This window comes from Mauremys mutica, chromosome 11 (assembly GCF_020497125.1).
Source record: "Mauremys mutica isolate MM-2020 ecotype Southern chromosome 11, ASM2049712v1, whole genome shotgun sequence".
Lineage (NCBI taxonomy): Eukaryota > Metazoa > Chordata > Testudines > Geoemydidae > Mauremys > Mauremys mutica.
The window spans coordinates 47,874,522-47,901,843 of NC_059082.1; the positions used below are offsets into that span (position 1 = coordinate 47,874,522).

A 27,322-nucleotide genomic window follows, 5' to 3' on the forward strand; every position below is an offset into this window, starting at 1 on the left:
AGGGGTGTGTCCTGAGACCAGTTTTGTTCAACATCTTCATTAATGATCTGGATGATGGGATGGATTGCACCCTCAGCAAGTTTGCAGATGACTGGGGGGAGAGCTAGATACGCTGGAGGGTAGGGATAGGGTCCAGAGTGACCTACACAAATTGGAGTACTGGGCCAAAAGAAATCTAATGAGGTTCAACAAGGACAAGTGCAGAGTCTTGCACTTAGGATGGAAGAATCCCATGCATTGCTACAAGCTGGGGACCGACTGGCTAAGTGGCAGTTCTTCAGAAAAGGATCTGGGGATTACACTGGACAAGAAGCTGGATATGAGTCAACAGTGTGCCCTTGTTGCCAAGAAGGCTAAAGGCATATTGGGCTGTATTAGTAGGAGCATTGCCAGCAGATAGTGATTATTCCCTTCTATTTGGCACTGGTGAGGCCACATCTGGAGTACTACATCCAGTTTTGGGCCCCCCACTACAGAAAGGATGTGGACAAATTGGAGATAGTCCAGTGGAGGGCAACAAAAATGATTAGGGGCGTGGGGCACATGCTTTACGAGGAGAGGCTGAGGGAACTGGGCTTATATAGTCTGCAGAAGAGAAGAGTGAGGGGGGATTTGATAGCAGCCTTCAACTACCTGAAGGGGGGTTCCAAAGAGGATGGAGCTCGGCTGTTCTCAGTGGTGGCAGATGACAGAAAAGACGGTTATTCACTTTTGTAACTGTTGTTCTTCGAGATGTGTTCCTCATATCCATTCCAATTAGGTGTGTGCGTGCTGCGTGCACGATCATCAGAGAATTTTTACCCTAGCAACACCCAGTGAGACGGCTGTGGAGCTCCCTGGAGTGGTGCCTTCATGGCACTGGATATATACCCCAGCCGGCCCAGCGCCCCCTCAGTTCCTTCTTGCCAGCAACAAGAAGGAACAAGAGGGGAAAGAGGGCGGGTTTGGAATGGATATGAGCAACACATATTGAAGAACAATAGTTACAAAGGTGAGTAGCCGTCTTTTCTTCTTCAAGTGCTTGCTCATATTGACTCTAATTAGATGACTCCCAAGCCTTACCTAGGTGGTGGGGTCGGAGTGAAGTACCGTGGATTGTAGAACTGATCTACTGAATGCCGCATCGTCTCTGGCCTGCCTAATGATGGCGTAGTGTGAGGCAAATGTATGTACTGACAACCAAGTGACGGCTCTGCAGATCCCCTGAACTGGTACGTGGGCCAGGAATGCTGCCGACGAGGCTTGAGCCCTCGTGGAGTGAGCCGTGATAGAAGGAGTCGGGACCCCTGCTAAATCATAGTAAGCACGAATACAAGACGTGATCCATGAAGAGATCCGCTGGGAGGAGACTGGGAGGCCCTTTATCTGGTCCACTACCGTGACGAAGAGCTGCGTCGTTTTCCAGAAAGACTTTGTACACTCAATGTAGAAGACGAGAGCTCTACCAACATCAAGGGAGTGCAGCCACTGTTCCTGACTACTGGCATGTGGTTTCGGGTAGAAAACCGTGAGGAAGATGTCTTGGTTGATATGAAAAGACGACATGGTGAAGGAAGGCAGGATGAGGTCGTAGCTGCACCTTGTCCTTATGGAAGATCGTGTAAGGTGGTTCCGAGGTGAGAGCCTTGAGCTTGGAGACCCACCTCGCCAAAGTGATAGCAATGAGAAAAGCTGTCTTCCAAGAGAGGTATAAGAGGGAACATGTGGCCAAAAGGGAAAGGAAAGGACCAGGTTAAAGTCCCACGTAGGTACTGGCTGTCAAACCTGTGGGTAGAGGCGGTCTAGTCCCTTAAGGAACCTACCAACCAGGGGTTGGCAAAGACAGAATGGCCATTCACTCCCAGGTGGAAGGCTGAGATGGCTGCCAGATGAACTCTGATGGAAGATATCTCCAAGACCTGCCATTTCAGGCTCTGGAGATAGTCCAGGATGATAGGTTCAGATGCTTGGATGGGGGGGCATCAAGGAGAGAACACTAGCAAGAGAATCACTTCCATTTAGCCATATATGTGGTCTGAGTGGAAGGTTTCCTGCTGCCCAACAGGACCTGCTGCACCAAACAAGAGCAGAGGAGCTCTGAGTGGCTCAGCCATGCAGCATCCACACCGTGAGGTGGAGGGACTGAAGGTCAGGGTGATAGAGGCAGCCGTGATCCTAAGTGATCAGATCTGGAAAGAGGGATGGCGGGACTGGGGCATCCACGGAGATCTCCAACTGCGTGGTGTACCAATGCTGCCTGGGCCACGCCAGGGCGACCATGATCAGATGTGTCCTGCCCCTGCGCACCTTGAGCAAGACCTTGTATACCAGGGGAAACAGTGGGAAGGCGTAAAACAGCCAGCTTGTCCACAGAAGCAGGAAGGCCTCTGTGAGGGAGCCCGGAGAGCGACCTTGAAGGGAGCAGAACGCCAGGCATTTCCAGTTGCCGCGTGAGGCGAACAGATCGACCTGGGAAAACCCCCACTTCAGGAAGATGGTATGGATGACATCCAGGTGTATTGACCACTCGTGGGATTGGAAGGATCTGCTGAGGCGGTCCGCCAATGTGTTCTGTACCCCTGGAAGGAAAGATGCCACCAGGTGAATGGAGTGGGCTATGCAGAATTCCCAGTCGAATGGCCTCCTGACAAACGGGGGAGGACCGAGCACCACCTTGTTTGTTGATGTAGAACATGGCCGTGGTATTATCTGTGAGGACTGCTACACAACGACCATGCAGCTGCTCCTGGAAAGCTTGACAAGCCAGACAAACAGCCATCAGCTCTCGAACGTTGATGTGGAGAGAGAGATCTGACTGGGTCCAGAGACCGTGTGTCTGGGTGTTCCCGAGATGGGCACCCGATTCCAGGGCTGACACAGCTGTGACAAGGGATAAGGAGGACTGAGGAATGGAACTCCTTTACACACCAGTCATGGGTCAGCCACCATTGGAGGGAGGCCAGGACTTTCTGGGATGGTGACCACAAGGCTCAGGTTGTCTCGGCCTAAACGATAGACAGATGCCAGCCATACCTGAAGAGGGCGGAGCCATAGCCTGGCATACCTGGTTACATATGTGCAGGAAGCCATATGGCCCAGAAGACTCAGGCACGTTCTCGCTGTCAAGGTTTGGAAGTTTGGAAGCGAGCGTCTGGTAGGAGGGCTTGTGCGTGCCCCGAGTCCGGGACCACCCCAACAAATTCTATTCTCTGAGTCGGTTCTAGCGTCGACTTCTCCACATTGAGAAGGAGGCCTAATTGATGGAACGTGAGCATGACGAGTTGGAAGTGAGACTGTACTTGATCCTTGGTACTGTGACAAAGTTCTGTCCTTGTCTCCATGGGTCCTGCGTTTCCTGACGGATTTCGCTAGTCTCAGAGGCTCCCTGTGAACCTCCACTTAACCCTTCTCTCTCTAGAGACAAGGGTCACAGTCTACTGAGCCATTTTCATCATAAGCCAGCGAGGGAGGTGAGGAGAAGCTATCCTCCCTTGCAGTCTCTGTTGTCTCCCAGTCTCAGTGATTAATCAGGGAGACAAAGTGGGTGGTGGGGCGGGGGAGCCCGGGCCCGCCCTCTACTCTGGGCTCCAGCCCAGGGACCCTAATAGTATTAGCTATGGTAGCTGACCTTTTAGGAACAGGACATGTACAGCAGCCCCCACTTCCTCAAGCTCCACTTCACCCTTACCTCAGGGCCTCCTTCCTTGTGCCTGATATGGTGTGTACAGCTCAGTCTCTCCAACAGCACAACTTCTCACAGCTCCTGACATGCACGCCCACCTGACTAACTAGGAGGCTTTTAACTAGTTTCAGCCAGCCCCTGACTGACTTCAGGTGTCCCAATCAACCTAGCATCATCCCTGCCTTCCAGAAAGCTCTGAATTGGCCCCAGATGTCTTAATTAGAATCATAGACTGTCAGGGTTGGAAGGGACCTCAGGAGGTCATCTAGTCCAAAGCAGGACCAATCTCCAGTCATATTTTCACACCAGTTCCCTAAATGGCCCCCTCAAGGATTGAACTCACAAGCCTGGGTTTAGCAGGCCAATGCTCAAACCACTGAGCTATCCCTTCCCCCTGGAGGGAGGATAATTGACCTGGAGCAGCTGTCATTTTCTTATCCTGGTACCAGGGATTTGTTTAACCTGGGACTAATATATCTATCTCCCACTACTTTTCTATAGCCATCTGGCCTTGCCCCGTCACAGTATGTCCTTGGATAAGCCAGTCGTCGAGATACGGGTATACCTATACCCGTCGTCGACGGAGGACGGCTGCCACAACCACCATACATTTGTTGAACACCCGAGGGGCCGTGGAGAGACTGAAGGGAAGGACTGATAGTGTTCATGGTTGACAACAAAGCGCAGGAAACATCTGTGTGCCAGATGAATCGCAACGTGAAAATATGCGTCCTTCATGTTGAGGGTGGTGTACCAGTCTCCACGATCCAGGGTGACCATGCGGAACTTCAACTTTACTATGAATTTGTTGAGTCCGCGCAAGTCCAGGATAGGCCGCAGCCCACCCTTTGCCTTGGGGATTAGGAAGTAATGGGAGTAAACCCCCCTGCCCCTTAGCTCCCTTGGAACCTCCTCGATTGCACCCATGTCAAGGAGCATCTGCACCTCCTGGATGAGGAGTTGCTCGTGAGAAGGGTCCATAAAGAGGGATGGGGAGGAAAGATGGGATGGTGGGGAAAAAGAAAATTGGAGAGAGTATCTCCTTTCCACCGTGCGAAGGACCCAACGATCCGTAGTTATGAGCGACCAAGCATGGTGGAAACGGGATAAACGATTCAGGAAGGGTGGGGAAGGATCCAGAATGAGGTCCAGTACACTGTCCTCGGGCATCCCTTCAAAAGTTTTGCTTAGAGCCTGCCGAGGGTCTGGACGGGCCCTGGCTCTGCCCGGACTGGTGGTTACATGGTCTTCTCCTGCCACAACGGCCCCGCCTCCTGTAAAAATCCTGCCTCGGCCAAGGAGGGAGATAGGATCATTGAAGGCTTAAAGGGTTTTCATTGGGTAGTCCTACACCTCTATAACCTCCTCCGCTTGGAGGTTCATGTTACGTGCCACTCTACGTAAGAGGTCCCGGTGGGCACAGAGGTCTATTGGAGGGGGACCTGAAATGACCGTTCCCACTACCGCCTCATCTGGTGACGATGAGGAAGAGGCCATGGGAGGAAGAGGATCGACTGGGGCCTCTTGCTGGGTTGTGACCCGTGGATCGGGGCCAGCTACATCCAGCTCTGCATCCGGATCAGGCACAGGAGTTGGGAGAGGGTCCGGAGGCGGAAGGCACAGCCCTGCAGCCTCCATACCCCCATGCCCCCAGGAGCAGGACGGCTGACAGTGGCCTCTGGCACTCACGGCTCCAAAGGGGCTGAGCGAGATGCCCCAGAAGGAGCACCTTGGGCCTGGTGGTACGCCCAAGGCGTCCAAAAGGGCCATTGAGTAGACCCCTGAACAGGACCTTGTCCCTGCACCTGCCAGTGACCAGCCTCAGGGTCCAGGTAGCCGTGGTCCGAAACACGGGACCCTATGTCCGATCCTGTTGAATGAGAGGCAGAACGAGAGGGCCATGGTGGTGCTAAGTGGGATTGCACTGGTTCATGACAGCACGACGTGGATCGGTGCCACGAGACTGGAGAATGGCGCCATGGCCTTGGGGAGCGGTGCCAGGACCGCGACTGGTGCCGAGGTCTAGACCGGTGCTGGGATCTAGATCTTGTCCGAACAACGACCACCTATGGGAACGGCGTCTGGATCCAGACCTGCTCCTGGACGGAGACAGGTGTACGGAACGGTGCCAGGAGTCTGAACGGTGCTGCGAGTACGACCGGTGCCGTGGAGAGTGAACAGCGCTGAGAACGGGAATGGTGACGGTGGATGAATAAGGGCTGGCTTGCCCCGTGAAGGTACCACGTGGACCGGTGCTGGAGCCTTGGACTGTTGAGGCGATGCCGACATGGTCATGGCAATCAGATCCCTTTTGGAAGCTGGACCTTGACCACACTGCAAGTCGGGGAGTCCAGGTTCAGTGGACTCAATGGCTCAGACCTCGGTGCCGGAGTCAACGGTGCCGAGGCCACCGCCTGTGTTCCCTGGCATTCCGCTTTGGGACGGGGCGCATCCAGAAGAGGCAGAGTCTGTTGAGGTGGACCAGCCCTTTCCAGCTTCTGGTGGCGCTTCTGGACAGGCAAGTGGGAGCGGTGCCAGACTGATAAAGAAGTTTGCGGTGCCGGGGAGCGCCGGTGCCGTGGCTCTCTGTCAGAGTCTAATTGCAGTACCGTTCCTCCTGCCAAAGCAGGGACACTGTACACCGAAGCACTTGGTGCTGAGTCTTGACTTGCCACCAGAGGCTGGGGGCTAAGAACCACCTCCATAAGGAGCTGTGAAAGTCTCGCTCCTTCTTGGTCCAGGGATGGAAACCCTTGGAGATCCCGCACTTCTCCGCCTGGTGAGATTCCCCCAGACACTTAAGGCAAGAGTCGTGGGGGTTGCCCGTCGGCATGGGCTTGGAGCAGGAGCCGCAGGACTTAAATCCCGGAGCTTTGGGCATGAGCCCAACAACTACGTGGGGGTGTGTGTGAGAAACCCGACACCCCTAAAAACTGCAACTAAACTACAACTATGACAACTAACACGATAACACTATAACAACTATGTACAAACAGCAATAAGAGCGCTAGGGAGAGTGGAGTGTTGGCTAAGCCAAGCTCCATAGTTCCAAAGACCGTCACGGGTGGTAAGAAGGAAATGAGGGGGCGCTGGGCCAGCTGGGGTATATATCCAGCGCCATGAAGGCGCCACTCCAGGGTGCTCCACAGCCGACCCACTGGGTGTTGCTAGGGTAAAAATTCTCTGATGATCGTGCACGCAGCGCGCCCACACCTAATTGGAATCGATATGAGCAAGCACTCAAAGAAGAACACGGAGGAATGGTCTCAAGTTGCAGTGGGGGAGGTTTAGGTTGGATATTAGGAAACACTATTTCACTAGGAGGGTGGTGAAGCACTGGAATGGGTTATCCTAGGGAGGTGGTGGAATCTTCACCCTTAGAGGTTTTTAAGGCCTGGCTTGATAAAGCCCTGGCTGGGATGATTTAGTTGGGGTTGGACTACATGATCTCCTGAGGTCTCTTCCAATCCTAATCCCAATCCTAATCTTCTATGATTCTATGACATGGAGGTTTTTTTTATCTCCATGGCTATACTAAATATCAGAGGGGTAGCCGTGTTAGTCTGGATCTGTAAAAGAGGCAAAGAGTTCTGTGGCACCTTATAGACTAACAAACGTATTGGAGCATGAGCTTTCGTGGGTGAATACCCACTTTGTCAGATGCATGCAACACATGTCATGCATCCGACGAAGTGAGTATTCACCCACAAAAGCTCATGCTCCAATACGTTTGTATGGCTATACTAGCATCTGATACCACTGAAGAACTGGAGATAATCACCAATGCTGTGGACCAACATATTCTGAGACACACACCCTCACTAGTGGGCAACAACAAACAGCAAGAGGACCACCTCTGGATTTACCAATTTAATAATTGAAACTTTAGGAAGCATTATGCATGTTAAAGCAGCAAGTCCAAGGCTCAGTAACCTCAATGTACGTTGTGCTTCTAACCAGTCTGTCTCCTTGGTGCATAGATTTCCTTGACTAAAGGGCTCTCTCCTTGTAGCTGCATCCGTGGGATTCTCCACTCATGTTCAGAATGATTATTCTTCGGCTCATCAGTCAGTCTCATGGCATACAACATACACAACTGGCTCTGCCACAGTGGTTCCTCCTGCTGTTGTTCTCAGAACATTACACATGCCTCTCACACATTCTGGCCATACCATCCTAAGAGGAAACTTTGCTACTCGTTCCTGCATCATCAAAATTCTTCATACCTCTTCCCCTGTGCAGTGCTTGTCCAAATAAAGACCACTGTGCTGTTTCATAAAAGACTTCCCTTTTATTGCCTCTCTTTGCCATACATTCATCTAGGCTATTATATGCCTGGTAGCAGTGATGCACCAAAATGAATGGCCTTCAGGCAACCTCCCACTTAAGGGGAAGCTGCTGTTCTAATCAAGCATAAACTATAGAAACAGAGAATTTCACAGTAAAGATCACCCATTGTCAGGTGCCAACCTATATATGGCAAACCTGAGAAGGATCTGGATTTTGAAATGTAATTCAGGGCCAACCTTTTACTAGACAATTGACTTTTTCTCTTTTCTACCACTTCAGCCCATAAGCCCCATACCTCCTTAGTCTGTCCTCTCTCTTTTATCATGCCACTTTCCCTTCTCTCATGGCAGCATGGCAAACTGTACTGTCTGAAACCAGTCCAACTGTGGATCATCTGGAGGTGATTTCTAACACAGATTTTGAGGTTGTGTTCTTCCCATGATAACAGGGAGTTTTGTGCCTGAGGGATCCTTCATTCTGCACTAGGCAGAGGAAGCAAGGATCCAATGATTGCTCATACACCAAGGTCTCCACCGCATTAACATGTACCATAGTTCTATGCAGCTTTAATTACACAAGCTCTTTAACCCAGGGTCTCTCTTCACTTCTCGAGAAGTTACATGAAGGAGAGTAAATAGCATATTTACAAAAGATAAAAGCAAGTACCTGTTTCCAGTGTGCTCCAGTCGGGGGTCCTGGCACATGTCCAGCTCTGGCGTAGAGTCTACGATATCCTGAACATCAGACCATTCATCACTGCTACCCATTCCTACAGAAGATAATGCACAGATAAGAGACATATCCAGAAGAAAAGAAGGCCAACAGTTGTTCCACTCTAGGGACTGTATTCTCTGACTGGTCTTAAGCCTCTTTGAGTATCAAAAAGGATTATGGGGAGCACTCTCACGATTGTTATGGTACCATGTGCAAGGTGTTAAAAAGGTTAAGAGTGTAGATGGATTTCTAGTGAGTCACAAACTACAGCTGGGGAAAGGCAGAGGTGGGATCTACCATCATGAATAAGTGTGAGAAATAGGGGATTCTTGGAAGCATGCCAGTGGCAATACCATCAGTCAGTGGGTGGGGTAATGAAGTACTTCTGGATATTAAACTTTAAAAATAGCTCCAGAATTCTAAAGGTAAAATTGTTTTAAATAAGGTCATCTGTTTTGGGATACAGTTAAGGTCAATTAAGAAAGATTCAACACCAAATAATGTCCTTTTAATCTCTCGGTAAAAACCTCCCTCTTATTTTGCAACATTATAAAAGATATAAAAACATACAGTAATTTAATTTTTTCTATAACAAAAATTATTAGTGTTATAAATCATGACTGAATCACTTTAAATAGGAACAACTTGAGTATACAAATTCTCATGCTTACATCTGATTTAACTGTTAATTATAGTGAAATTGTGAAATGGAAGTAGCAATGTACTATATACATGCAACCTAATCTGTTTCTAATGTGATGTATGTTCTGGAGTCATTATCTGATTAGTGAAGAAAGATGAGGCTCCAAATGACTTAAAGAGTATGCAACAAATTAAACTGTTTTAGAACCCAGTCTTGAAGTTGTTCCATACAGGCAGACCCCACATAAGCAACAGGGTCTGCCTACACAGAAATTCTTGCAGGATCCTGGCCCTAGTTCATAAATGACACTAGAATTTCAACTGCACCAGATATGGGGTTTATTGACCCTGTAAAACAGCTTCAGTGTTGGAGTACAGTAACTCCTCACTTAAAGTCATCCCAGTTAACGTCGTTTCATTGTTACGTTGCTGATGAATTAGAGAACATGCTTGTTTAAAGTTGTGCAATGCTCCCTTATAACGTTGTTTGGCAGCTGCCTGCTTTGTCCACTGCTTGCAGAAAGAGCAGCCCGTTGGAGGTAGCTGGTGGGGGCTTGGAACCAGGGTGGGCAGGCAGCCCCCCTATCAGCTCCCCGCTTCCCTAAGTTCCCTGTGTGGCAGCTGCCCTAATATCAGGGTGTCCCCCTCCCCCCTGCTCCTGCCCCCCTGCTCCAGCTCCCTGCTTACCCCATCTACATAGAGGGGAGGGGGGAACACACAACAGGGCTCAGGACGGAGGGAGCATGCTGGCAGCAGCTGCTGTCTCAACTTCCTGGTTTACTTAAAAAGGCAATCTACTTAGAGAAGTTCAGCATACTTAAAGGGGCAATGCGCATGTCTCTCTCTCTCACACACACAGGGTGTGTATCTCTGTCTCTGTCTGCCATGCTGCCTTGTAGAATATGAGGCTACATTAACAACAATGTGTTAACCCTTGAGGGCTCAGCCAAGTTCTAGTTCATCATTTAGCAGTAAGGCATTCCCTGGGAAATATCCCATCTTCTGACTCCACCTCGACCAAGCTTCACAATCATCATTGCTGTGTACAGTATTAAATTATTTGTTTAAAACTTATACTGTGTATACATATATATAATATAGTCTTTTGTCTGGTGAAAAAAAATTCCCTGGAACCTAACCCCCCCATTTACATTAATTCTTATGGGGAAATTGGATTCGCTTAACATCATTTCGCTTAAAGTCACATTTTTCAGGAACATAACTACAAGGTTAAGCGAGGAGTTACTGTATACAAAACCCATGATACCTTTATAGTATTTATTTCATTGCTTCAGGTTGTCAATGTGCAACACTTGGCAACATTTGTCACGTTTTAAGACAAAACATGGTGTGCATCTGTTGCCAGAACAGGGCTCCTTATAACCATGGTTCTCAAGTTTCTAATTTTTAAAAAAAGTTGAGGAAGATTTCCCCAAATGTTGAAAATGATTATGATTTTACAAGGAAAATCATAATCCCTCTCCACTCCTTTCGGAACACTGGACCTCGGTTTCAGAAACCTGTCTTCTCCATTCTGCTCTGATGCACTTGTATCACCCACATTTTAACTCCAGCTGCAAAAAACACACAATACTGAAATTTCAAGTAAGCCATATTTGCCCCCAGCACTGAGTGCTGCTCCTAGGTTTCATTTATTAAGGACATGGCAGAAATAACAGCTGTGGCAAAAGTTTCAGGTATCAGGCTTGAACATGGTCCATAAAAAGGTGTTCAGTTCCCTTGAATTGCTCTAGGGATGTATTAGCAGGAAAGTAGTAAGCCAGACACAAGAAATAATTCTTCTACTCTACTCAGCATTGATAAGGCCTCAACTGGAATACTGCGTCCAGTGAGTACCACGGTGTAGGAAATATGTGGACAAATTGGAGAAAGTTCAGAGAAGAGCAACAAAAATGATTAAAGTTCTAGAAAACATGACCTATGATGAAAGATCAAAAAAAATTGTTTGGTTCAGTCTGGAAAAGAGAAGATGGGGTGGGAGGAGGGTGTCAGGGAAATATATCAGTGTTCATGTACATAAAAGGTTGTTATAAAGAGGAGAGTGATAAATTGTTCTTATCTACTGAGGACAGGACAAGAAATAGTGGGCTGAAATTGCAGCAAGGGAGTTTTAGGTTAGACCTTAGGAAAAACTTCCTTTCAGGGTGGTTAAGCACTGGAACAAATTACCTCAGGAGGTTGTGGAATCTCTATCATTGGAGGTTTTTAAGAATAGGTTAGACAAACACCTGTCAGGGATGGTCTAGATAGTACTTATTCCTTTCTTTCTCAGTGCAGGGGACTGGACTAGATAATCTATTGAGGTTTCTTCCAGTCCTACATTTCTATGATTCTAATATCTTCAACAGAGTTATAGTAGGGATGAATTAGCCTCTGTGTATCAAACTATATGCCTTTAATATCCAGGCCCCAAATTCTGCCCTCAGATCCATGTTGACTTCAGCTGGAGTTGTACCCACATATCTGAGGGCAGATTTTGGACCCAGAAGGCTACTGAAGTGTTAATTAGGTTTGATGTCGCATGCACTCCTCTATAATATCTTAGGAGCTCATGCCCCATTTACCCCAAATTCTAAAGTCTATTTGTGCATGGTAAAAAGCAGCAGATGTTATGCATCCATTATGGACTGACAAGAATCTTTGTTCTCAGGGGGGTTTTTCTGGCCCATTCATTCAGATACTTTCTCCTAAGCGGTTCACGTGGATCAAATTAATCCAATACAATGCAATTCCACTAGCCTTCATGGAAATGGAAGACACTCCTCCATTGATGATGACTCCCCAGTACAAACTTTCTAACCAATATCCAGCAGGTCTAGCAGCAGTTTTAAACGTGACTATACTGAAAATTATTTAAAGTGTGTTGGAGTTGCAGCCCTCTGCTGCTTCCTGTAGTGGACTGCAATGTATTTGGCAGGGGCAGAGGGAAGACATGCTGCAAAACAGATTTATCCTGAGTGTAAATACATTATCACCATTGGAATTACACCAGCAATGGCCCTGTATATTTACTACTAACTTTCTCTTGCTATGAGTCAACAGTGTGACCTTGTAGCCAAGAAGACTAATGGCATATTGGGCTGCATTAGTATGAGCATTGCCAGTATATCGAGGGAAGTGATTATTCCCCTCTATCCAGCACTGGTGAGGCCACATCTGGAATACTGCATCCAGTTTTGGGTCCCCCACTACAGAAAGGATGTGGACAAATTGGAGAGAGTCCAGCGGAGGGCAACAAAAATCATTAGGGGGCTGGGGAAAATGACTTACGAGGAGAGGTTGAGGGAAGTGGTCTTATTTAGTCTGCAGAAGAGTGAGGGGGTATTTGATAGCAGTCTTCAACTACCTGAAAGGGGGTTCCAAAGAGGATGGAGCTAGGTTGTCCTCAGTGGTAGCAGATGAAAGAACAAGGAGCAATGGTCTCAAGTTGCAGTGGGGGAGATCTAGGTTGGATATTAGGAAAAACTATTTCACGAGGAGGGTGGTGAAGCACTGGAATGGGTTACCTAGGGAGGTGGTGGAATCTCCATTCTTAGAGGTTTTTTAAGGCACAACTTGACAAAGCCCTGGCTGGGATGATTTAGTTGGGGTTGGTCCTGCTTTGAGCAGGGGGTTGGACTAGATGACCTGAGGTCTCTTCCAACCCTATGTGACATTGCACTCCATACGTTTTATGGAAATATGCTAATAAGCGTGACTATAATGTAACTGGAATATGCTTCATGCAAAAGGTCTCTTGTAAGGAATCATTACAAAGCTTATAATCTACTGAGTGTATTCATCCTATTTGTATGTATGTATGTATCTTTTTTGTATGTAAAGCTAGAAATATGAAGTATTACTCTGAAGTCCTATTGTAACTATGCAAAGTGTGGGTCATTAATGGTGGCTTAGGATCTTGATGGCTCTCATTAACTAGAACAATTGGTTGTAAATGGCTCTGTTTATTTGTAAGCCTTCCTGTGTTCGTGTGAGTCAGGCCAGAAAGAATGGAGGCTTGGGGGTCTCACAGGACATGTGACCATATCACCTGGGACTGGAATCCATCTTAAACCTGGTGCATTTCCACTTAGAAGGAAGGGTGGGAACCCAGAGAGAGGAAGGATTCCCGCCTTGTGCCAAAGATATAAAAGGGGGTGAAACAGAACAAAGATGACGGTAGTCATGAGAAAAGCCCTACTTACCACCTGAGCTGGAACTAACAAGAACTGTACCGGGGAAAGGATTGGGCCCAGACTAAGAAGGAGTCTAGACTGTGAAAGAAGCTTATTGAAACATCTCTGAGGGTGAGATTTACCTATATTCGGTTTCTTAAATGTATTAGGCTTGGACTTGTGTGCTTTGTTTTATTTTGTTTGGTAATGTACTTTGTTCTGTCTGTTATTACTTGGAACCACTTAAATCCTACTTTTTATACTTAATAAAATCACTTTTGTTTACTAGTAAACCCAAAGTATAAGTGATTAATACCGGGGGGAGCAAACAGCTGTGCATATCTCTCTATCTGTGTTATAGAGGGCGGACAATATATGAGTTTACCCTGTATAAGCTTTATGCAGAGCAAAACAGATTTATTTGGGGTTTGGATCCCATTGGGAACTGGGTGTCTGGGTGCTGGAGACAGGTGACTTGCTGAGCAGTTTTTGGTTAAACTCTGCAGCTTTGGGGGCATGGACCAGATCTGGGTCTGTGTTGCAGCAGACTAGTGTATCTGGGTTAACAAGGCAGGGTTCTGGAGCCCCAAGCTGGCAGTGGAAAACGGGCTCAGAGGTAATTCCAGCATGTCAGATGATGGTCCCAAGGGGGTCTCTGTGACCGAACACACCACACCCTAATAGTCTATGATTCTATGACAGTTTTTGCCAACCCATACAGGCCAGTGATGGAGAATGGAGAGAGCTGAGACTTCTATGTCTGTCTCCCAGTGCTGATACTTATATTTACTGTGCTGGCTTAACTGACATCATTAAAATGATACCGACTTATTGGTTAGGCACTCAATATGTAAGTACTTCTTGAGGAACTACATTGCCCTCTGCCAGCCAAGGGACGTTGATCCTGGTAGCAAACAGGCTGCTAATATAACTACAAAATGGGATTTCAACACTGGCATCCTCAGTCAAAGGCTACAGCACAAGATTTTTCTACTGTTTTGTGGTTTCACTTTGTCAGGAACTCATTTGGGAGCTTTACAGAAGAAATTTTCTCTAAGTCAGTTGCAATAAACTTGGAAATTGGATCCATGTCAATGAATCTTTTATTTTTCCTCCACAAAGCATGCCACTGTCCAAAAAGCAAGCATAGTCCTACCATCAAGCATAAATGAGTATATCACCCACCTTTATTCCCCTACTTCCAACTGTACCCTTAATAAACAGAGAGCATTGTCTTTCAGTTGAACTAAGCTAGTTACTCCTTCAGTCCCCCAAGACCTCTTCCGGTATTTGATTTTACAATGCCCATGTATGCCTTTTATTAAAGTGGGCATGCAACAGGTTGGCTAGCAAAGACTATATACAGAAGAATACACTTGCCATACCTATGCTGACATTCCTCATCTCCTGGGTAACCTGAACTTCCATGTTCCTGCTGTTCCGCTTTTCCCGTGCCCTCTTATTGTTCTTGTCTGTTCCACTGTAGTCACTGATGGGTTGCAGACTCTCGTTTAGGGGCGTGACAGCAGCAGAGGGCACAGATGAGGTTGGTGTGTTGGACTTTGTCCCAGTGGTGCTTGGAGTGGCAGCTGCAGAAGACTGCCCAGATTCAGACATTTCATCATTTGGGCACTATGACAATACAAAGAAGGAGAAAACAGAGAGGAAAAAGTGCATCTATATGTTTCAGATAATTTCTTATTTACTGGATTGATGGATGCCTTGTAGCAAATTATGGAAAATGAGTACCACAAACTGAACACCCAGAGCTCATTGTGCCTGCTTAGCACTGCAAATGAACAGCAAGTTCCTGTACAGAACTCATCAAGCAAATCCTACTTGGTCTAAATATCGATCCCCCTCTTTCTTTATTACCAACAAAGATGGCATTTCAGGTCTTCAGAAGTTACGTGAGATATGAGGCCTATTCATAATGGAATGTGACCTGATTTTCAAAGGTGAAAAACAGCTGCACCTTCCCTTGACTTCACTGGGATTGATGGGTGCTCCGCACTTCTGAAAATCAGGCCAATGTCTTCCAAGATACCCAGTGCAAGAAGGAAAGCACAATCATTTCTGGAAAGTGATACAGCCTTCTATGAAGCTGTTTCATAGATGCTCTGGATCCATCATTACAGTAGGTCATTGGCACAGAACTTGTTTAATAGATTTCTAATGCTATCACTTCATTTGAAGGGACAGGTAAATATTTTTTATACTAGACAGCTGAAGTAAAGCTGAAATGGTCTTACTTCATTAGTAGGGGAGAGCTACATGTCTGTATTAGCTCACGTAGAAGATAGTCAGGCATGGACCCAGGATGACAACACATATGGTTCTCCCCAACTGGATGAAAGACAGGACCAAGAGTTCAGAAATCAAAAGATGTCATAAATAACCCCTTGAGATGTATTTCCAACCTGAAATGTGCTCAAACAAGTCCCTGTTCAACATAAATTATGGTCCCATTCCTCATCCTACCACATCCTGAAAAATACAGGAAGCTTTCAAGAATACTACAGCATTTGATGCTGCACTCCCTGCTTGCCAATTAAGAAAGCACTGTTTCAGACTTAGCCAGTTCACCTTCTCATCAGTGACCAATTGGCCTCAGACCCAAATGAGATCTCCCAAGTCTTCTTGGCAGGGTTTCTAACCTTCCACCCCCGTACCTTCCAAGGCCACTTAAAGCATTTCCTGAAAGAGGATAGCAAAGTGAACTTCTAGAGCAACATATTACAATGTTTTCCACTTGGGCGGAAAAGCTATTTGATATATACCCACCCCCCAATTTCCTTACTATAGTTATTGCCATCCTTATTTGCATCTTCTCTTCTGTGCAGTTGCTAGGAAGTTTCTGCTTCTACTTAGTTTGTTAATTGCGCTTTAAAACGAGGTACTACCTTTTTAGACCTCACAGTCTTGGAACTGTGATGTTGTCTGCACCTCAGCTTTTTGGAAGTCTGTGTTCTACAGTCCTTCTTCCTTACAATTTCATGATGCAACAAAACAATTCAACATGGGATGAGAATGAAGATAGTGAAAAAATGGCAATGTAACCCTTGGCAGCCATGCTTTCTTTAAAAAAACAAACCATACCCATTATTGACATACTACTTTAATTAGAAACACATTAAAGTCTCCCTGTCCATGCTCATTCCTGCAGTATCCTGCTGGATACTGCAGTAAGGAAACCAAGAGTCCTGTGCCACATCCATTACCTGATTCCTTATGGTGCAGACTCTGAAATTGAATTTGTTTATTTTTTTACAATGTTGCTATCAAATTTTATCCACTTTTTTTGCTTGACCTTTTTGGATTGTGAGCCCAAACAGCACTCCCACTTCTCCTGTATGGATGTTCAGATCATCATCCTGGTGCATTAAATGGTCATTTGTGAATCTACTTGCTGATTTGGGCATCAAATTTGAAATATGGACATTTTACTCAGGCTGCTATATTTGAACATTAGACTTCTTACAACTTTTTAAAATTCCTATTCTGGGTGCTTCCATTCTAATGTGCAAGGGCAAAGTATCAAATCAGAGGGTTTCGTGGACAACTCCAATGCATTGGGACTTAACGTTACTTTGACAAATACCTGCTACTGCACTCCCAAGGCCCGGAAGCAAAGGGGCTAAAAATGCACCATTATTCAGTGTAAAATGTAAATAAAACCACATTCAAAAACACTAAACCACCAATGCCATGGGTGCTACTCCTATTGAACATCTATCTCAAAAGCATGCCCCATGCACTGCTGCTTATTTATATAATCCTCCACTCAAAACATGCTCATGGGATAACCACCATGGTCTACCACACACCGTCGGTTATGCTTCTTAATTTTCCACTTATGTATGGAATATTCTCCACAGCCAACCAATCCGTTTTGGGAACATCCACTCCAAAACCCTTAGATACAGACAAGATATTCCTTTTAACCTTCCAGGAACTCTACTAGACACTGCTGAAAGATTCCTTCTACCCCCCTCTACCACCAAATCTCCCTCACTCACTAGCTATCCTACAGTCCAGGGGGTGATCTCCATAATACTTCACATACAAAAGGATACTCTCCATAGCCACCACTTACCTAGAATCAGACCTGTGAGCCTCCTAAACTTCAAATGTGTAGCCGTGACCTCCAAAATGCATTGTAAAAGCCCAAAATTCATAGGAGTAATATGTCACCATGAGTAGCCACAATTCTATGATTTTAACACTGAAAATACAGTACATAAAAACAAACCCAAAAAGCATTAAGGACTAAATCTACAAAATATAAAATGTTAAATGTAAAAAAACAAAAGCAAAACGAAACCTAATCTAGTTACAAAAAGTAAGATGCAAATAAAATAATAATAAGAAATAATGATAATAATAATGAAAATGTAAAAATATTTAATAATCAGACTCTTGAAGATGAAAAATCAGTTCAGAGAGTTAGAAGAAAAAAGACCAGGCAGGTAAGCTATCAGTGTGCATCTGATAGCAGTGAAACATCAGCTATGTTCCCAACACAGAGAGAACTTAGAGCACCACAAAAGAAAAGCATAATAAAGTCACCATAAAGTATTTGCAGCATTGCAATGCATTTCAACGGCCAAGCAAGAGCATTTATTAAATAACACTTCAAGCAGAAAGTACTGCCTAATAAAGAGCAATTAAGAGGTTTGCATGAGGGACACCTCCATCCCAAACAGTGAACCCATTACTCACTTAGTATCCTCCACTACCCAACACTTACTCATGCTATATCTTCCACAAGCTATGAATTATTCTGCTTTAGGATATCTACCTTAACAACCTATGCATCCAGGATTTTCCATAACCCACAGCCTAACCCACCCCACAGAGGCTACCTTCCTTAAACTCAGTGTCCCATACTTGGGCTTTCCTTAACAAGCACTGAACATTTATCTCTGTGTTACCTGATGGATACACTCATAGCTGAGCACTGTCAGCAAGGCACAATATTTTCTTTCCATTATAAATTAATCATGTATCAGGCAAAGAAATCAACAAATTACAAAAAGATACAGTTAGTAACCTCCACTGCCTGAACTCAGAATTCAAGGTTTCTATAGTTTTATTTGAATTTCTGATGATTTTTTTCTGAAATGCAGAGAGTGAGTTATTGATAAACTGCAGAAGCTTTTAGTCTCTGTGCTACAAAGTACAGGTTAAAACAGCAGCCTCATCAAGTCTATTAAAATGGATGCAACTCCATCTTTCTTCCTACTCTCCCCTGCAAAAGATACACACAATTGATTAAATGGAAGTGTTAGGGAATGCATTGTCATGGGGATAAACAGTGCATGCAAGCATTGGTTGGACTGTGTCTCCTTGCAGAGGTGCAACACAGGCAGAATGCAAATCAGTTTATACAAAAATGTTGTGCCATTTCTACATCCCTCCATCCTTGATCATACCAGTGCATTGTGGGACTCTTATCCCAGTTCCCAGCACAGCTCTCCAGAACAGGTGCTTTTTGGAAATTTGCAAATTATCATGAGATCTGAATGGTATTCTGGGCATGTTGGCCAAGTCCTATGGTTTCCAGGGTCAGTGTTCCATAACACTTTTATATAACGCTGGAGGTGATGCTAGGGATACAGTTGCTGGAGCTCGTTCCACAAATAAGTTATTGAAAGGAGGAGCAGAGCATTATAGAATGGCGGTGGGAGGGCCAGCAGCACTGGTACAGCTGCAGTGCTGTGATTTCTTGTTCACACACGCAGATCACCAGCGTTGACTGTGAAGGTGACATAAAGGCTTGCTCCACAGTGGCACAATGCAACCAGCTATACCAATCACTCTATAGCAGCTGAGCGATTTGTATAAGGACACAAAGCATTTCAGATGCACTGTAGGCATTAGGTGTTGCTACCATCAGTGGTGGTGGCAGCACCTTTTTTGTCTAGTGTACATGAACCCAAAGACAGGAAGTTTAAAACAAAGATCAACTAGAAAGGGCAGATTATGGCACAGCAGCACAGTGCCCAGCCCCACGAGAGAGAAAGACATAGTTCCAATGACGAGGCAGAAGATTGGTTCCATCATTTCTGCTCCATCAGCAGAAAACACTAATTAGCAGGAATTAGAACTGACAAAAATCAGAAGTGACAAAAAATGTGAGTTGTGTCAAAACCAGTCCTCCAGCCTACGTCAAATTTATCTGTATCTGAAGGTCTATCGTCCTACCCAGGGTTCTAAGAAAGGATCAGATGTACAAAAGAGAAAGGCTGCAAAGGGTTATGGACACATGGTGGTCTCTGTCTTTATGAAGATGTGGGATGCTATTGACAGTGGGAAACCCTTGTTCCATGACAATCTATAAAACCTTGTAGCTGGAGTTGGACTGCAGCTGGCCGAGGTCACTCAAGTGCCAGTGGTCCACTGTGGGGATGATCTTGGCCCCTATCTGCCCACGTACCATTCCATCAGCAAGGGGGAAGACATTCAGAGAGTTAGGACGCTCCTTCCTGCAAAAGAGAGAGAAAAAGGAAGAGAGAGGAAACAATCTATTGGCAAAACCACAGGATCCTTATGGTAAAGAAAGTTCACAACCAACACGGTGACTCATGTTTCACATGACACTAGGACTAAATCCCATTTCCACCCCTGAAGTGCTGAGTTAACTCCCACAGTCTGAATGAGTAAGCACCTGATTCTGTGATTCAAAATTGGGTTGTCTAGATGACCCTTATCATAGAATCATAGAATATTAGTGTTGGAAGAGACCTCAGGTCATCTAGTCCAATCCCCTGCTCAAAGCAGGGCCAACACAAACTAAATCATCCCAGCCAAGGCTTTGTCAAGCCAGGCCTTAAAAAGGATAGCGATTCCACCACCTCCCTAGATAACCCATTCTAGTGCTTCACCACCCTCCTAGTGAAATAGTGTTTCCTAATATGCAAACTAGACCTCTCCCACTGCAACTTGAGATCATTGCTCCTTGTTCTGTCATCTGCCATCACTGAGAACAGCCTAGCTCCATCCTCTTTGGAACCCCACTTCAGGTAGTTGAAGGCTGCTATCAAATCCCCCCTCACTCTTCTCTTCTGCAGACTAAATAAGACCACTTCCCTCAGCCTCTCCTCATAAGTCATGTGCCCCACCCCACTAATCATTTTTATTGCCCTCCGCTGGACTCTCTCCAATTTGTACACATCCTTTCTGTAGTAGGGGGACCAACACTGGACGCAATACTCCAGATGTGGCCTCACTAGTGTCGAACAGAGGGGAATAATCACTTCCCTCGATCTGCTGGCAATGCTCCTGCTAATACAGCCCAATATGCCATTAGCCTTCTTGGCAACGAGAGAACACTGCTGACTCATATCCAGCTTTTCGTCTACTGTAATCCCCAGGACCTTTTCTGCAGAACTGCTGCTTAGCTAGTCGGTCCCCAGCCTGTAGCGACGCATGGGGTTCTTTCTTCTTAAGTGCAGGACTCTGCACTTGTCCTTGTTGAACCTCATCAGATTTATTTTGGCCCAATCCTCCAATTTGTGTAGGTAATTCTAGACCCTATCCCTACCCTCCAGAGTATCTACCTCTCCCCCCAGCTTAGTGTCATCTGCGAACTTGCTGAGGATGCAATTAACCCCATCATCCAGACCATTAGTCTTATCTCTTCATTAAAAGGCACTGTCAAAGTTGGGTTGCCACACAAAAATTGTTGACCTACCAGGCCAACGATCCAATTATAAATCACCCCTCTCAGGAGTGTTTCTTAGCATCAGATTGAGCCCTCCTGTGGAGAACCCATAAGAAAGGGTGAAGGGCCAGAGACTACAGAGGCTGACTTACTGACCCCTTCTGTGGTTGGAAAAGTTGGGGTTTATAGAAGGGGCTGAGAGCACAGCCACCCAATTTAAGCAGCATTTCCCCTTGGGAGCCATGTCACAGAGAATATAGTCCCCTGCTTCCTCCTCCTGCCCCAAATATATTGGAACTTTGACCCCACTGAGCTCTGAGAGAGTGGCCTTCATGGGGTCCCAGGAACAGGCAACAGTAGAGGTGGCCCTCCCACTTCACCTTCTGTCTTTCTCATCTCAGATCTGAGTGTGCTCCAATTACAATCCAGCCTCAGATATGTTATTATATATAATCAAAATGTATGATTTCAGGTGTTAAAACAGGAAAGTGGCAACTACATGCAGTTGTCACCAGTCCATGAAACGTACGAGTGTGTCATCACCCCTACTGGTATATACATTAAATTGGTTAATGTACATGACAGTTCCTTCTATTGGTACGTGAGAAAGCCAGTCAAACTGCTGCTTTAGCACATCAGGCAGAGGCTTGTGTTTTCAAGAGCAGAAGATTCAGAGATTGAATCCAAAAACCAAATGAGCCCAGTGTGTTGAGGTGATCAGAGTGTCTGTGTTTACCGTCTTAGACTGTTCTGAGGGGCTTCTGCATCTCCCAAACCTATAAACCTGCCTTACCACACACTGGCAAAACACTGACACTGTCTGAGTGGGACATATACAGTAGAATCCTGTTTATCGGAGCCTCCATTATCCAGCTCTCCATACTAACTGAAATGGGACTGACAGCTCAAGCCCTGGGCAGCAGGGTTTGGGCTGTCAGCCCCCTGTCTCCTGATGTCTGAGACCTGCCATCTGGGGGTGAAGCCTATTATCTGGATTTTTGGTGATCTGATCTGGCTCCGGTCCCAATTATATCGCATATATGGGGTTTCACTATAATGTGTTTCATTCTCAGTACCTCCCAGAATTCACCTCAACTCACTTCCTCAGAGTATAGCCTGGAAAATGGAATTCTGTGATCTGAATTTATCTGATCAGATAAATAGCCATTTCATTATTCTTTTTAAACTTTAGAACTTTATTGAGAGAGCCTCCTGATTTCCAAGTCTAGGTAACTTAGATCCTCATTGAGCAGATGCACCTTTAAACTTCCTTGGGGACTAGGCTGGTGGAAAATCAGACCCAGGATTGGAGAGCTGCTACAAACTCCTTTGTAGTTCACTTTCCCTCCCCAGCTGGGAATCTGGGCCTCTGTTCTTTGTTTAGCATAGTCTACTGTGAAGTACTGGGCACTCTTACAATGCTATCTATGTAATAAGCTGTGGCTTCCAAACAGAAATCTCGAGAGACTGCATAATGGAAGGTGATGTAACGGCTTTATCAGCATGTGTTTGGGAAGGCTGCATTGCTCATGAGTGGCAAAGCTGGTAGTGAGTTATGCAAGCCATCCTAAAGGAGTGCAGATAAAGATCTCTTCTATTGCACTGTCAGGTTCCTAGTGCTACCACCTATTTTGCAGAAAAAAAATATTTTAGAGCCTTATTGGCAGTGTTCCAACTTTTTATGTCCATGTGCAGAATAAATTTTGTTACATAACAAAATTCATGTGGTGGGGGTGGGACCGAGGGGTTCGGAGTGTGGGAGGAGGCTCAGGGCTGGGGCAGAGGGTTGGGATGTAGGGGGGTTACGGGCTCTGGGGTGGGGCCAAGGATGAGGGGTTTGGACTCCCCCCAACCCTCTCTCACCACAGCAGCTTGGGGCTGGGGGAGGGGCACCTCTCCCCGGGCTCGGCAGCTCCAGCAGGGCTGGGCTGGGCCAACGGAGGGGCTCCTTTCCCGGCCACTCCAGTGGGCCTTGGCTGGGGCAGGGGCAGGGGTAGGGGAGGGGCTCCTCTCCCCCAGCCGCAGCAAGTCCGGGGCAGGTCCTCGCTGGGGGTCTGGCTGGGATGATTCAGCTGGAGATTGGTCCTGCTTTGAGCAGGGGGTTGGACTAGTTGACCTCCTGAGATTCCTCCCAGCCCTGATATTCTATGATTCTATGATTTTATGATATAGAAAGGGGTACGGGTGGAAGAGGTTGCACCAGAAGAAAGCATCCACAAGCTCTCTTTTGTCAGGGACACATGGCTGCAGATGACCAGAGCAACCCAAAGACCGGGGAACAGAGACTGGCCAGAGGATGCACTGATTTAGCAAATGCTCTTAGCAGGACTCCTATGGAGCTCCAGATGCAAATTAAAGATGACCCACTTTGCAGAATGAGCCCAGGAGGGGAGGCCAGTGTTGATATTGCCATCTGCCCTCCCTTGGGATCCATGTCTCTCCCCAGGGCTGGGGCCTAGTGGGCACAGGTGTGTGTGATTTACCCTTCTACATGCCAGAACTGATGATTCTGGACCCTCAAGTGTTTTATTTTTAAAACACTATCAGCTGTGGTCAACCCATTATCAGAAGTATTTGGCTAAGGGGCAGGATGAGGAGACAAACATCAACAAATTGGTATTAAGACTTAACAGAAAAAAAACCCACCAAGCATACAGGCTTGTTGGAGTTAATACATTAAAGGCAGGGCAGGAATAAAGGGTCAGTCTTTTCCTACCGAATCAGACATGCTTCCTTTCTCAGGAAGGCTCCATGCTTATTTTGTGGAACACTGCTCCTGTACATGGAGAACATTTCTCCAGGGACACAGCCAAGAGACCATTATAACTGCTCCACTTGTGACCTGCATGAAGTGATTGTAATGGAACCTGAGGCCCCTGAGACATGAGCAAATGCACTAACACAGGAGCTGACGCAATAGGTTAAGGAGTGTGCAGGCAGCCTGGAAAGAGAGATTTAATTTCCTCCTGGAGAAACAAAGAAAACACTCAGTAGCTCCATTCTCAGCATTGCTCATATGAAAGCCAGAACATGCTGTGCTGATTTGTCAGTCCATTGTGCTGCCATGACAGCTTCTGATAAGGCAGGGAAACTGTGCTGGTAGGTAGTTGCTGCTCGCTGTGTCCCATCTGGGATTGGCAGAGGGCTGGGAGGGCATTTCCCAAGTAGCCTAGCAAAGAATTTTGGGATGCTGCTTTTTTCCAAACAACCTGCATTATAATCTGGGCCTGTGGCTCCCATTATTCACAAATGGACATTTCATAACAGATGGAAGAATCCTCTGATACAGACAGCACATAAATGATATCAGATTCATTGGTACATTGATTTGGTTTTGTTTTAGAACTGTTACCCAAAAGGAGTCATTCTAAAATGTCTGCTACTTTCTAATGTTAACAGACACTATAGTTCTGGAGACAATTTTCCAATATTGTACAGTTAAAGATGAGTTGTTGCCTATCTATACAGTATCTTTTGCATACTCACCACATTAATGATGGCCATAGTCATGTGATAAACTACATTCATCACACACCTCTGGCAGCCTCACCTGCATTCTGCCCACTAATCATAGAATATCAGGGTTGGAAGGGGCCTCAGGAGGTCATCTAGTCCACCCCCCTGCTCAAAGCAGGACCAATCCCCAACTATCCCAACAGCTGTTACTCAACCCCAATCTCAAAAGTGACAGTTTAAAAAAAATGCTGTAATAGGATTTACCTTTTCCTCCATGACTGGCGATGACTGCAGTGACAAACATAGCAGTCAAAACAGAGTGGCAACCGCACAAGAAGCGAGACAAGAAAACAACCATTAGAGAGCAAAAAGTCATGCAAGAACATGTATGTGTATGTGCTCACACAAATACACACCTGAGCAGTGATGGAGACACTTACAGCCCCATAAACATGCAGCCATACAGCAGACACATTCCATACATGCACTCATAATCACAATGTGGAAACACGCACTCTCTCTCTGTATGTCTCTTGTGCATACATGTACACACTATTCTGTGCTTATACAAACTTCAGTCATAGTGACAAGCAAACATACCAAGTGTATGTATGGGCTCACACAAATATGCGCCTATCTAGCATATCACACAAAACACACCTGTGACACTGCACCCCATATTCTTCACAGTGATATTATTATGATATGATTACGATGTATGTTATGCAAGGTAAGTCATGTGAGGGGTCATTGGAAAAGTTACGATTTCCTTAATATGATTATCCTATTTGTATGCATGTAGCATTTTTGTGTCTGAAGTTATTAATATTAACTATGTATCTGTATTTCAAATGTAGTTACACCTGGGTAACGCCCACTAGATAAGATGCTTTCAGTCTAGATAGTGGGTGGGGAAGGGCCTATTCAGGGCAAAGGGCCATTAGGAAAAAATAATAGGCCTTAGGAGAAGCTTATCTCCCACCAGGTGAGCCTTCCTGTGAACGCTACAGACAGGCTACAAGTAATGGCTGCTATGACTCTACGAGGACATGTGATGAGACCACATGTCTCTGAAATCAATCTTGGGATGTCAGTCACAGACTGGACTGGGATCCAAGCTTTGGGAACAAAGGGTTCCCACCAAGTGCAAAAGCTATATACGGCAGGGAGTGACATCATCTGGGATTCTTCAACTCCACAGACAAGAAGGCTCCTGGAAACACCTGAGGAACAAAGACTGAACTGGGGGAAGTGCTGGACCCAGTCATGCGCGCCTGGGGAGCTGGGAGTTGCCTTAACTTACTCCTGGGGGAATTATGCACCACTGCGCATGCACAGAATTCATGTCCCCTGCAGATTTGTTTGCTTCACTGCAGAAAAATGACTTTCTGACAGGGAAGCAAAGGGAAGCTGCAAAAGCAATCATGCACCACTCCTCAGCTGCGCAGGTACATTGTTTCAGGCACCCGGAGCAGCTGGCAGAGAGGTAAATCACTTCAGTGCTGGGGACACTGCTTAGGGGGTGGGGCTTATCTGCCTAGGGGTCCTATAAAGGTAGCCAGCCAGTCAGGCAGCGGCACAGACAGCTGCAGCGGCACAGCAGCCAGCAAACAGAGCTGTAAACAGGGGAGTTTCACTGGGAGTTTCCGGGGGAGACTTAGACCTAGGCAGAAGAACTGACAGGCTAGTGAAGGGAGGGGGTGGTGGTCTGCCAGTGTTCTGGTGCCTGTTGGGGGTTTGTTTTGGTTTTTGTTTCTTTGACTAACAGGTTTTCAGTGGGAAGGTTATGACCGATACAGTGGCAGCAGTGAAAGACACAATGAGGATGACCGGATGTGGAAGCTGCGGCATGTACATGATCTTGGAGGGGGTACCTGAAAAGAGTTTCATCTGCATGAAGTGCCGCGTGATAGAGCTGATGGAAGAAAAGATCCGAGGACTGGAGATGCAGGTGGAAACTCAGGTCGAGTTTAGAAGCGGGTTCGAGCAGATGATGGAGCAAAGAAATGAGGCGGCTGAAGGGATAATCTCAGACTTGCAGATGGAAGCAGGACCAAAGAATTCTGAGGGGAGACTGCTGAGTGAGGAAAGTGGACGGTGGAAGCATGTAACTAAGAGAACCAGGCAGAGGAAAAGACAGGCCAGTGAAGGAGAAATAGAGCTCAAGAACAGGTTTGCAGAGTTGGAAAATGAAGAAGGGACACAGCAGGTGGTCACTGAAGGTGAGAGGGCAAGGAAAAAGAGAAGAGCAGCTAGCCCTACAGGAAGAGGGGAAGAGTCAATGGAGACAACACCAAATATGAGCTCCAGGAGAATACAGGATGGGTTGCGGAGGATTGCAAGGGCGAACAGGAATCAAGAGGACTTGCAGCCAGTGGGAGCAGGGGATAGACCAGAGAATCATACTGTCACCAGGAAAAGGCAGGTCTACGTGATTGGGGACTCCTTACTGAAAAGAATAGACAGGCCTGTAACTAGAGCTGATCCGGAGAACAGAAGGGTGTGCTGTCTGCCGGGTGCTAAGATACGGGATATGGACCTGAGGCTGAAAAGGATCTTAATGGGAGAGGGAAAGAATCCATTGATTATCCTTCATGTGGGAACGAATGATACGTCTAGGTTCTCGCTGGAACGTATCAAGGGAGACTATGCCAGACTGGGGAAGACGCTTAAGGAAATCGAGGCTCAGGTGATCTTCATTGGGATTCTGCCTGTTCC

General features: G+C 46.3%; 1 protein-coding gene across 26 annotated transcripts in view; it reads right to left on the bottom strand.

Moving 5' to 3' along the window:
* MAPK8IP3 (mitogen-activated protein kinase 8 interacting protein 3) overlaps window positions 1–27,322 on the bottom strand; it is a 187,681-nt gene that overhangs the window by 92,763 nt on the left and 67,596 nt on the right. For 9 of the 26 annotated variants that reach the window (XM_044979873.1, XM_044979858.1, XM_044979861.1 and 6 more), the window contains exons 5-8: window positions 24,869–24,892; window positions 19,922–19,970; window positions 14,868–15,114; window positions 8,618–8,720 (exon numbers count right to left, since the gene is read on the bottom strand). In XM_044979873.1, the coding sequence (XP_044835808.1) occupies window positions 8,618–8,720; window positions 14,868–15,114; window positions 19,922–19,970; window positions 24,869–24,892 (423 nt within the window). Of the gene's footprint in view, window positions 1–8,617; window positions 8,721–14,867; window positions 15,115–15,734; window positions 15,893–16,385; window positions 16,426–17,578; window positions 17,691–19,828; window positions 19,971–24,868; window positions 24,893–27,322 lie in introns of those variants that run through there. The other 17 variants (XM_044979853.1, XM_044979848.1, XM_044979846.1 and 14 more) reach the window with 8 other exon arrangements.